Below are 12,730 nucleotides of genomic sequence, written 5' to 3' on the forward strand. Positions count from 1 at the left end.
AACCTTGCGGTAGGTAGATGTCACTCTGTATTAATACAATTCCCTTACTTTATGGGGACTGCAGTCCCTTTCTTCAGATTTAACGTTAACTGCTGTGGTACAGCCATGTCAGAGTCCACATATGTTCCAGGGTTCAAAATACTCATTTTTTTTTTTAAATGCACTCTTCAAAAATTAGTTTATGGAAGTTTGCTGTCTTACTTTTAAAAAAAAAAAAAGTTATTATTTTAATGCATTAGTAAATACGCCACACTAAAATTCTAAAGAATTACTGAATGCAAAACAGTAAAATTTGAGTGCAACAGATTAATTTTTGTCAGGCTTTAAACATAACTGAAGGCAGTTGTAGGCCTGTTGCTAAAATTACTTGTTTCTGACTGATGGAAGTTTCAAGTAGGCTTTGATATGTGTTGAATCTGTTTGTAAAACTTGATGCTTTGAGTGTTTCTCTGCTGGTTTCTGGGTCATATAAATGCTTGATGTTTATGTAAAAGCAAAAAGTGACATGAGCAGTATGTGAAGGTATCAGGTTAGTATCAGTTGTAATAAAAGTGTAAGAACTCTTATTTAGGCCTTTGATCATTTTATGGAGTAAAAGAGAAAATTGATACTGTGAATTAGCTTTTGGATTTATTTATATGCATCATTGCTTTCTTATGAGTAGAAATATAAACAATTAATCATCATTCCCTTAAGAGTAGCTAACAATTTCTCTTCATGTTCACAGTTCCTGAAAATCTACGCATGCAGTATATGCAGAACCTTTTAAGTCCCATTCTTGTGTTTATATTTGTCATACTTTTTTTTTAACGCAGCAGCAATTGAACAATAATAAAAACCGAGTCTTTATGAAAAATCTATTTTATTGATAAGCAAATCTCAGGATTTACTCTCATCATTGTTAACATCTAATAAAGAGTAGGGAAGGAGAAGTGCAGCAGCCTTAAAGTCTGTCTCTGGCTTGTAGATCCGTACTCCTAGGTAAAAGGTCTGTCCTGTGTTGTTTTGTTAGTCCCTTGTCTTCTATTTTCCTTGTTTCAAGGCTCACATCGTAACAGCCTCTTTGGAGGCATTAGCTATCACCAGTACAATACTCAGGGATTTGCAGCTATTTTTAAAGGAAGCGCATGAGAAAATAAATTTTGACCCTGGTGCCATGGTGTCTAATATGTGGCTGAGATGTTCCAGTTGTGACCATGCTGGTTAAGCCATGCTAATTGTTACAAACAGAGATACTGGTATTCCTCTACTAAATCTGCTCTGCTTCTGTTCGCAGCTATGTCATCTTATCTTTTAATTGTTAAGTCTGAACTTCCTGGTGCTGTTGCGGGCTTCTTGAGTGGAGACGAGAGCGGGTAAGGAAAAATGTTTCAAACCTTACATATTTACCTTGAAGAAGAAAGTGGTTCAGGACTGCTGAAGGAGATGGGTACTGACACTTCCCTCTGATCTCACATGCCAAAAAAATTAGTCATTTACAGGAGTTCTTGGAATAAGAAAGTATTTGGCATGTGTAGACCTTCTGCTGCGCGCACACAGAGAGCGTATTTCTTTCCTCATAGTGATTTCCCATCAGACGACCTTAAAGTCAGTGGCAAAACTCCATCTAAAGAAATCTCCCTTCTGTAAAAATTTAAAAGGGGAAGCAGGAGGGGACAGGAGGGAGAGGAGGAGAAACATTTAAACTGCTGTCATGTTATCACTTAAAATATTTCAAAACCACAGTACAAAATCCAGCAGACATTTAAATTTAAATATTTTGTTGTCTTGCTCCAGTAATTGGACTTGCCTTGGGAAAATGCCAGGTTTCCAGACTCAGTTTATAATTCCTTAACTTGGCTCTCAGTAAAGAAATTATTCTTCGCAACTGAGCTATAAAGCTGTATGTAATGAGTGCGTCCCTCAGATTTCTATTAGAGCTGTCGCAAGAAATCTGTGCCTGCGCTAAAACAAACATTGCAGCTTCAGCACTGAAATACCTTGTTCAAGTTGTTCCAGTGCTGCTGTCATTCATAACAGTGTATCTTGCACTGTGTTACTGCAGTTTTTCCAAGCTGCTATTTTCAGATGTTTTGAACTCAAAACTTTCCCTGGATTGAAATTTGGTGAAATTCTGTAAAGGTTGTGTGATGCTTGTACTGTACTTGAATGCTGAATTTTTAAGTTGAAATTAGTTTTTTAAAGTTACTTTAGTTCAAATTATATGTTTCATTTATATTTTTTCAATTTTATAACATATGACTTGAAAAATTACGTGTTGGTAATCTTCCTGCCTTCCTTATACCCTCACAATAATATATATTTAGTAGAGGACTTTAATAAACGATTACGTTTCATATGTAAATGTCATTTTTAGTCTGTTAATGTATCTTTTCCAGCTGTGATAGTCATCAGCATTTCATTTGGGTTTTATCACCTGCTCCTTCAAAATTGCACTTTCAACTCCCCTGTTCATACAGAGTGATGTTGAGCCTGCTACTCTATCTGCTGGGTGTGTGTTCCCATCTGACCATTCCCGTATTTTTAGCGTAAAACATCACTTAACTGTTCTTTCTTTAATTTAATGTCAGCTCTGTTAATGCAAAGTGACTTTTTCTAACAAAAATACACTTTTAAACAGCTTATGAGCACTCTTAACAGGTAGAATTTGGAGGTCCCACATGCATACATATTGGCCAAAATACTGTTCTGTCTAAAAAAGGCAGTATAAAAGACTCTTTTATTAAACTACCTGTTAGATAATGCTCCCACCAGCTTTTGGTGTTATCAGGGTCCTAATGCAGATCTTTGAGAGGAGAGCACTGGTTGAACACGCAGACAGGTTGCAGTGGCTGAGCCAGTTACTGCAAATGATGTGAGCCACAGTAATTCTCGCTGCGCTGTCAGCACTACCACTACCCATACTTCTTCCTTAGCTGAAATTACAGTTTGGGAATGAAGCTCAATTTTGCATTGAGAAAGAGCTGAAATTGTCCATCGGAATACTAACCGCAGCTCAAATGGTAAGTTAATTTTCAGCCAAGGTCTTGTGCTGTCTCTGCATCTGTTACTGGGAGTTCTTCCATTGATTGATGTTCTTTGGACACAATTTGACTCCTCTGTTCTTTGCCTTAGCAAATAATTCAAATGCAGTGGTCAGTCAGTACTCCAGCTGTATGGGCATAGCCGACCGTCCGTGTATGCCCACATCCATATTTCATATATTATGTTGCCATATTAGTTGCCATGATGGATCGTAATCTTTCGTTTCCATGCTTTTCTTTATATGGAATATCAATTCTAATATAATTTTCATGATATTAGAGTAGCTTTTTGCTAACAGAGATTTTTAAATTGTGCAAAATTTTCCAACACAAATAGGTAATCAGTTATCAAGCCAAAGCAGCAGCTTATGTATGCAAAGGGCATAAATATTGCCTGCTTTGATTAAACTGTTTTAGCTGGCCTGCTTTTTTCCAGATGTGGTTGCACAACTGCTCTGGTTTTAAGTCAGTATGGCATCTGATAGGCATGCCTTTGGGTACAGAATTTGTCTTTAACTGTAGTTAGAATTTGTCAGATGTGTCAGTTAAACTATCTATGAAAAATGTTTCATACTCATATGCCATCCCGAAGCATACTTCCAGGAAAGTCACCTAAAGAATGTTTTGCAAATTGAATTACTTTTATAGCTAAAGGTAAGCAGGTGTGCATGTGTTTGAAAGAATCAGACCCAGTGTGTAATATACCTTCACGTCTTAATTAAAAAACAAAAACACATGATATAAACACTTGTTAATTGAAGCTGAGATGTTTCACTCTCTCTGCATAACAAGAATTGCGCATAGTTTTGATGACATGAACATAGTTTCAAATGAGGATTGTGTTAAAAAGTTGTAATTTGTGAGCCCTCTGTTAACATTTAATGACCCTGTCAGGGGGATATGATTGATGCAATTAAGTTGTCTTGCTTGTGTGTTTTATAATTGATACGGACTGAGAGTAAGATCCTAATTTAGAACATATGAATCTCTTGTCCTGTTGCATTCAGGAATGAAATTAAAGCAATTTATAAATGTCTGCTTTTAGTTAAAATATGGGGGAGGGAGAAGGAACATCTGCATGCCAAAGTATTTTCAGTAGAGGCAAGGATTTGTATTCTGAATTTCATACTTGGAATGCATTTATCATGTAGGATTATATCTGCAGATTAAACTGATTTTAAAGGAAATATAAACACATTTATTCTGCCTTTGGAAAATAAATATATTTCTACAATGGTATTTTGGGAGAAAATAGACACATATTTTGATAACCAATAGCTGGCCCACTGTTCCGGGTGGATTTTTTGTCATTGTTTTTTTTGGGGGTAGAGGGCAGGGAAGTCGGTTGAGCTCTTATAAATAAAAGAATTGGATATTCTAAAAGTACACACAATTATTTTTTTCTCCTTCACATCACCTCACTACAATTTTACTCTCTTCTTTCCCTTCCACCACAAATGTTTGTGTTGTTTTTTTTTTTTTTCATTTACCATAAAGTAACCCAAATCATTTTTTTCCTTGGGCCTGTTGAGCTCATGAGCAAGCATGGATCTACTGCATGTCTTGAATTGGGTGACTTAAATTAGAAGCCTCACGTGTACATATCTGAGGCATTTTAGTTACCGTTAAGCATAAAGCAGCATTCTTTATGATTTGCCTGCTCTTCTGTTGCTCCTAGTGTGAACATCCACCATACTAGAAAGAAAGAAAAAGTTTAAAAACGCCACCCGTAAGTGTCAACAATATTACTTTCAACAATATTAACAATACTACAGCAGTTGATCTTGGCAAAGCTGCTTTTTAACTGTAGCAGTAGCATGCGTAGGCTAGTAATACATTTTTTGAAGAGTGATATATTTTATTTTTAATGTAGATATTGTCACTTAAGAGTTACTTTGATTCAGAGACGGGCAAGATTTCCTCAGCCTTGAAATTCCTCTGTTCATTTACATTACCTATATTTTTTCAAACAAGTGATGCAAGTGGTTGGCCACCATGTATGACAGTCATTCATACGTGTATGCGGTAATTTTTCTTTAACACAGGTGTTACACTGCTTTCCTTATGATAACTTGAGGTGCTGCCTGTTTATTAGGTGCTAACCATATCCTGGACTAAATAAACTTGAAGGTCAAAGGCCAAGGTGTTTATAGGTAGTAAAGTCGGAGGCTGATGTGCAAGATGTTTATCAGTACAGGATATGGTGGTTACCAAGTTTGGGGGAGCCACCCTCAAGATTTTTCTGTTTCTTAACAACTTACACATCTGTACTTTCCTCTGTCTGAAGATGAGATTTTTTACTGCATTAAAACTTCACATGCCTCTGTGGTGCTTTCTATATGTATGTTTTTATGTATAAGCATTGTAGCAGATTTCATTATAATAATTTCCATCTCTTTTGTCCCCCAATTGTTGCAACAAATGAAGGATCACTGTGCAAAATTAAAAATAAGGAAGTCTTTTTTATTGCTGCTCTTTCTCATTTTACCTCTGGACAGCAAACATTTCAAATTACCTGAAAGCTGATTTTCTTGTACTTTTCCTGTATTATTTGAACCCTGTGGGTGATAGGAATAATGAAACTTGGGCAGAAGGGAAAGTTGCCATGTTTAGAAAATGTAATGGAATTTTTAAACCAGTGGGTTGACTTTTGGTTAGTTAGCTTTATGCATCATACCTCTTGGAAATGTTGAGGAACTAAGTCATGTAGGAGTGATAAACTGAAGGGAGATTTTTCAGTAAGTGGGGTTTAAAGTTGACACTTCTTCTAGTAGTGGAAATAGACAACTTGATGTAATCCAACTTGAGATATGTGTAGCATGTTGTGTAATCACTTCTATTGGAAATCCGTAGAGCATGGAATACTCATGGCACTCTGATCATTGGTTTGAATAAAGGCAGGGATTTGCATACTGTGCTGCTGAGAAATAATTTTGCACACATCAGACCCCTGCTCCATGCAGACACTTGCCTACAGAACATTGCCTGCCGTGCTGCTTCATTATGGGATGGTGCTCTGCTTTCTTACTATCTGGGAGCTCTATTTTATATCACAGTACAGACACCGGGGGTAAAAACCCTGAAACTGGAAATTATTTATTTTTATCCTAGAGAATATTTTGTCTAAGTTCACAGTTTTAAAGTAAACATGCTTTTTAGGACTCATGAACTTTGGATCAGTCCTAAGTAGCTTTTCCAACAGGTCCTGGTACCTTGATGGGAGACTGCTGCTTCTCATTACTTCGGTCTGCATTGTTTTTCCCCTTGCACTTCTTCCTAAAATTGGTGAGTAATTAAAAGAGAGAAGCGAATATTATTCTACTTTAGTAGCAATTACAATTGAAGACTTTAAAACCTTAATGGGTTATTTATTTATTTTAACTGGCAGGGGGCTGGTGATGGCGGGGACTACTTAAGTTGTTGTAGTATGTTCTGCCTTCCAGCCCTGCCTAGTTAACCTATTACTTGGGTTGCAGTAGTATTTTGTCTGCAATACTAAAATAAAATCTTTACAGCAGAACATTAAAGAGCTGCATTTACTTACAGCATGCCATTAGTGGTAAGCCAGTTCTAATTCTGCCCTACAAAACTACATAAATGATCTGTGACAGGCAGTTGGAATGTTGTTATTCTGAGTCCTAAGCCCCAGATACCAAGCACTGTAATAGAAAACATGCCTAAAATGTAAAGCTTTAGCTGTACATTAGGATCACTTTCCTTATAAATTCTCTTTTATTTTTACTGTTATTTTACAGGCTTTCTTGGCTACACAAGTAGTTTATCATTTTTCTTTATGGCGTACTTTGCTCTTGTGGTAAGTTAAAAATCAGTGCACAGCTTATCTTTTTTTTTCTTATTGTTTAAATGTTTTCGTAAGTCTGTTTTGAAATGAATTGTCTTCCCTTCCCCCGTTACATTTTATGTAGAATTCAGAGTTTTGAGTTCAGTATGTGCCTGCTTGGACAGATTACATTTGTTTTGCTGAGGCATGGAAATGTGTATGAACTTTCAAGCATGTGAAAAGATTTAAAATAATTATATTTTGGACTGGTAAATGTAACAATATTTTTGTTTTGCTGACAGTGCAGTGAAGGGAGCTGGCACACATACTTTTGTTTCCCTACTAGTAATGGAATAGAATTCTGTTTTCTTAGCTTCTAACTATTACTTACTTCAACTAGCATAGAAGAAAATTTAATATACTCCAAATAAATTAAATTTACATGTACAATGGAGTGACAGAGTTCAAAAAAAGGCAAGGAAAACTAGAACTTCATTAAGGCAGTTTACAAGATTCATTAATACATCAATGACCTTATTCTTCTTTCCTGCTGAAAGGAAAAGTTCTTTTCTCTGAGCCATATGGGTTTTTTGACCCTGATGTTCACCCTCTCAAGGCCCCTGTGAGGTAGATGTTTCCAAATATCTGAAGTGAGACCTACTGGGCAGATCTAAGAGGAAAAATATTGCACCCTTTCTCGTTTTTACAGCGAAGAAGTATGTTAATGCACACGTGTAATATGTAGTACAACCATGCAACTCACACTGTCATCTAGGTATAGAATCAAGAATCTTTTCTGGGAGCCTGGAAAAATGTTCCCCCTCTTGCCTGTCATTCTGGCTTGCATTGACTTGCATTTAATACCTGTTTTACAAAGGGATAAACAGAGTTGAAGGCAAGTTGAACAAACATGCCATCCAGGAGACCAAGGCAATCCATTAGGAACTAAACCATGTGATAAAACCAAACTTCAAAAGCTGTCAAAACATCTCCCTAGGGTATCCCTGGAGAGTTGCAGTGTTTGTAGGACCTTGGGAAGTATTCTTCCAAAGTTTAGCATTGAGGAGCAGCCATAGCCTTTCCAGAGCTAATGGAAATTCATTTGTAATATTTATAAATTACTTTAACTCTTGACCTCTTTCCTAAACTTTATCTTAAAAAAAAAAACAAAAAAACACAACAACAACAAAAAAAACCACTACCAACAGCAACAACAAAGTTCTAACTGTAATGCTGAAATAGGTCTTGGGCCAAAGCTATTTGCAAGAGTTTTAAAACAAGTCCAATTCCTATATTTCATTGTGAATTTGCACAGATGTCTGAAGAAAGCTGTTCTAGCGCATGGTTGCATTTGAAAGTAATTCTGGGCTCAGAGAAAGCAAGTCTGTAAACAAGGCTTGCATGCAGACGTGACAAGCTGCGATGATTCGAGCTAGGGTTTAGATTTGATTCCCTGTAACAGAAAAGCATGCAGGGAGTTCTAACGAAGGAGGGCACATTTCTTATGAAATGGTAGAAATTGTATGCTTAATCTTTGTTCTTAAATGACAAAGAAAGAGCCACTGAAAATCTAATTGAGGTAAAATAAAAATATATATAATTAAAAGCTGTTATGGATATTTAGAGAAAACTAATACTATTCACGGAGTATTTTATCTGACTTTTTCAGACACTGAAACTCAAAGGAGTTAACTGTGGTTTAGTTTTCGTATCTAATTGCTTTGAAGTGGGTGATACGTGCTGTTGAAATGGTGTTTTAGTTTGCACAATGTTAATTTCTGTATGGCAGATATGCTTTAATTTATTCCAGAAGAAAGCTGTGTTAGTCATATGGAAGTAATACAATCATATTTTGCATATACAATAATTCTATGCATTTTCATGTGCATACCATCTGTTAAGCTTTTTGCCAGCAAGCCACAGTTTAAATACAGCATGCAGAAAAGGTAGGTGCTACAGACAGCACGTCTTGGTCACTATGGTCTGGTGAGTGCACTGAGTCAAAGGGCTGGAGACTGTTCTTGTGCTCTGCTGTGGGACTTTGGCAGGTCACATATCTCCTCTCTGGGCTTCAGCATCTTTTCCTGTAAAGTTAATATACTGTTTATAGTCTTCACTTGGAAAAAATGAAAACACTGAGATGAACTGATGAGGAAGAAAAAGCACGTATGTATGTAACTATTAATTGAAAGCCAGATTCTGTGAGGTCCTGAGCACTTTCACTTTTTTCTGATTGTTGAATACTTTCCTGATGTGAATCCTAAATGAAGAGGAATGAAATGTGAGCATTGCACTTTTTTTATTGCCTTCCCCCTTGCTGCATCGAATATTGGTGAAGAGTAAAGACAGATTTTTTTTTTTTTATGGAGACAGCCCTATTTGGTAGCTTGTTCAACAAAGGTGTTAATGATTCCTGGTGGTATTTTTCTAAATCTGTTGTTTACGTTCCCAGAACAAAATGTGAGGCAGATTGGGAACCTGCCATATGTAATGAATGATGTTATACACAGAGAGCTTCTCTTTGCTGAATGCTGTTAGTACTTTTGAAATAAAGGGGTTCCTGTTCTCCCTCCATATGATACCAGAAAGCAGCACCCCCTGAGAACGTTAGAACATTTTGAGACCTCTGGCTTTATTTTTAGCAGTGGTTTTGGTGTGGGTTGAAAATACCCTATTTCCATTAGAATCTGTCTTTAGGTTTTCCCTCTTTTTTTTTTTTTTAAGTTAAAACCAAATGTTTGTTATACTCAAAAGACAATGTTTATATGGAATAGGCTTGAAGTTCCAGAGGAGGATTGTCTGTGCTGCCTGCACGCCTGCTCAGATAACTGAGCTGTGCTGCCAGCTTAACAATCTCTTCCTGTTGGCAACTTTGTTAGAAATAAGGAGCATACTGCAATCAGGAATCTGAACAGATCTGAACAATTAAGCAGGTAGGCAAATAAAGTTACAGATTTGGAATGCATCTAGTGCATTGTCTTCTTTTGTTTCCATTTCAATTTCTTCTTAATCCGTATCCATTTCATTTTAGAGGAATATGCTCCAGCTTTTATGGTGGTTTTTTCTTGTCCCCCCCCGACCTCTGCAATATATATATGTAAGGTTGCTTGTTGGCTTGCTGGAAGCCCTGCACCCACGCCCACCGCTGCCAAGCACAGCTTATTTCCCCCCTCAGCTCCATGCAGCTTTTCATTGCTTAGGAAGCCTATTCAAGCCTTAGCCAGAGCTAAAAAAACAAAGCCTTTTACTTAAAAGCCCTTTACTTAAAAACAAAGCCTTTTACTTTGGAGCCTTTGAAATCTCTCCCTTATTTTCCCTACATAGGTACCTTTTAAATATACAGATCTCCTTGAAAAACTACTTTGCCTTCTTGCTCAGCCTCATAAATGCCTTCAACTAGCCAAGAGCCTTAGGCATCCTGGGGAGGTAGCACTGCCGCGCATCCAGGGCTGTGGTGCAGCAGTCTGCATCTGTGTCCAAGCTCGTTATTTCTGCTCACTGCATGGAAGGAAGAGATGTTGCAGAGGCATACATAGGTGTGTGTTAAGGCCCAAGTCATGTTCTGGTGTTTGGTCCTTTCCTTCCTCTCCCATGCTCACTCTTTGGTTGAGCTTCTTGATGTACCAGCAGTGTCATCTCCCTTCTTCCACCTTTCCTTGGGTGGCATTGCAGTTGACACGGCACAGAGGGAGGCAGTTAGGCCAGTCAGGAAGCGAAGAAGAACAGACCTGATACGAAGCACTGCCAGTTTAGTGTCAGAGACGTCGTTGGAGGAATCCTATTTTCACTTTTAATCCTTTTTCACAAAGTTTACGGAGTGCTGTTGGGCAAGCTGCCTCCTAGTTCCATATCTTGAGTTGCAATTTGTTTGAATCCATTTATTCAATTTAAGTTGTGTGTTATTGCCACAACACTCGGCATGTTGTGTACCTGCTATTTCCATGCCCCACAGTTTGTCCCAAGGTAGCATTCCCATGCTTCTCTTGGCACTGGTGGCAAGAGGGAGCACCTAATCCTTGCTCTCTGGGAAGCACCACTTGGCTGCAAGCAAAAAGTGAATTCTTTGAGCCAGAAGAAACACTGTCTTCCATGTTGTTCTTCTCATGAATCTGAGTCTTTAATTAAGTTTTTAATTATTTGCTCTAGGCTTCAAAAGAATTATAACCTCTAAAGCCAAGCAACTACAATAGGAAATTAATTAGGGTGACGAGAGCAATATAACTATCATTTCAAACTAGCCTCCTGAAAAAAGAGGTAACGTTTCTTACTTTAATTTCCCTTTGATTTTCAGCACTGTTACTTGGCAGTCCCTAAACCAGCAGGGTGTAGCTAAAGCCCCAATGACATTCTGGGACAATAATTGCATTTATTGTTTTTCCTTTGCTTTCTAGTCCAAACCATATGTTTCTGCCTTTTAAGATTAGCCCTAGGCTCTGCTCTATCTCTGTTAAGGGCTTGTCTACTTAGCGAAAGAGCCTGGGATAGCTAACACAGCAGCTATTCTGTATGGGAGGCAGTTAGTGTGGAGCACAGAGAGAGTGAATGCGGAGCACTGGTTGTATTGCTGTTAATGTCATAGCTCGTTTCAGTACAGCACCTCCAGACGGGCAAGCCATAAGGCTGCCAGCTGTGCTTAGTGAGCAGCTGGATGGAATGGCATGGACAGGCTTTTCTGTCGAATCCCCCTTTCTGTAGACCAACTATCTACTAGTCAAACTGTTTGATTTACTGTGGGTGTAGCTGCCCGCTTTGTACACCAACTGTCCGTTATTATCCCTATGTATATCTAAATGTAGCCTGATTTTTAGGATATCATTCATACATTGAATGTGGTGTTTTGCAGGTTATGATAAAAAAGTGGTCCATCCCTTGTCCTTTACCTCTGAAGAGTGCAATAGAACCTTTACAGGTAAAGTACATGCTGTTCTGAAGTTCTTCTAATTTTATTAATAACTGGAATGCTTTTTTTTACATTAACACTTTCAAAATTACTTGTGATTTAAATTCCTTCTTTTCTTAGCCATCTCAGTTTTACTGTCGAGAAACCAAAAAGTTTCACGTCTGTGGTTTGGGCTCATTCTTTCATTATGTCATGTTTTTTGCATGTATGTCTTACAGGTTTCAAATTCTACTGCAGATTGTAAAGCAAAGCTCTTTCATCTTTCAAAAGAGGTAATCTCTACTAACAGTAAGCTAACTAAAGGGGAGGGTGTTAAAGAATTGGGGTTTAATCTCTATCCAGGGTAAGCTAAACTTCTGTAAAACTAGTTATAGGCTGCTGAAATATTTCCTATACCTACTGCCAAGTGTTATCCAGTCTCTCTTTCATTTTTTATATGAAGGCTGGGTGTCCAAGTTAGCATTTAATGAAAACATTTTGCAAATGTGACTGAAGTATTAAGTGTAACAGATCCAGTGGTGGCCAGCCTCATGATGCAGTCAGATCAAGCCAACTTAATGTGCTGGAAGTCACTGCTGCTTGACTGTATGGACACTTTTAGTTCCTTGAAGAACAGGTTTACTGAAACTGCCTGGACCTAATCTTAGTTTTTGCTTACCTGAAGCTAATTCTTCAGGCCTAATGCAATCTTGTGCATTTCATTGGATGCCAGCTCAGGTATTTGTTAATTAATCTGGCATTTAAATTGTGTCACCACCCGCTATGTCTTGCAGGAGAGGAAGTATTATAGGATCATGGAATCATTTAGGTTGGAAAATACCTCTAAGATCATCAAGTCCCAACCGTTCACGTGGCACTGCCAAGCCTACCATTAAACCACGTCCCTAAGCACCACATCTGCACGTCTTCTAAATACCTCCAAGGGTTGGTGACTCAGCCTGGGCAGCCTGTTCCAACAATTCACAACGCTTTCAGTGGAGAAATTTTTCATAATATCCAACCTAAACCTCCCCTGGCACTCTGGTC

The 12,730-nt window shown here is 37.8% G+C and overlaps 1 protein-coding gene across 1 annotated transcript in view; it reads left to right on the plus strand.

Annotated features, from left to right (window-relative positions):
* Positions 1-12,730, plus strand: part of SLC38A6 (solute carrier family 38 member 6) — a 45,121-nt gene that overhangs the window by 18,039 nt on the left and 14,352 nt on the right. The window contains exons 6-10 of the mRNA XM_040560563.1: positions 1,277-1,355; positions 6,226-6,308; positions 6,779-6,837; positions 11,648-11,713; positions 11,923-11,976. Of these exons, the coding sequence (XP_040416497.1) occupies positions 1,277-1,355; positions 6,226-6,308; positions 6,779-6,837; positions 11,648-11,713; positions 11,923-11,976 (341 nt within the window). The remainder of the gene's footprint in view (positions 1-1,276; positions 1,356-6,225; positions 6,309-6,778; positions 6,838-11,647; positions 11,714-11,922; positions 11,977-12,730) is intronic.

Source organism: Cygnus olor, chromosome 5 (assembly GCF_009769625.2).
Source record: "Cygnus olor isolate bCygOlo1 chromosome 5, bCygOlo1.pri.v2, whole genome shotgun sequence".
NCBI lineage: Eukaryota > Metazoa > Chordata > Aves > Anseriformes > Anatidae > Cygnus > Cygnus olor.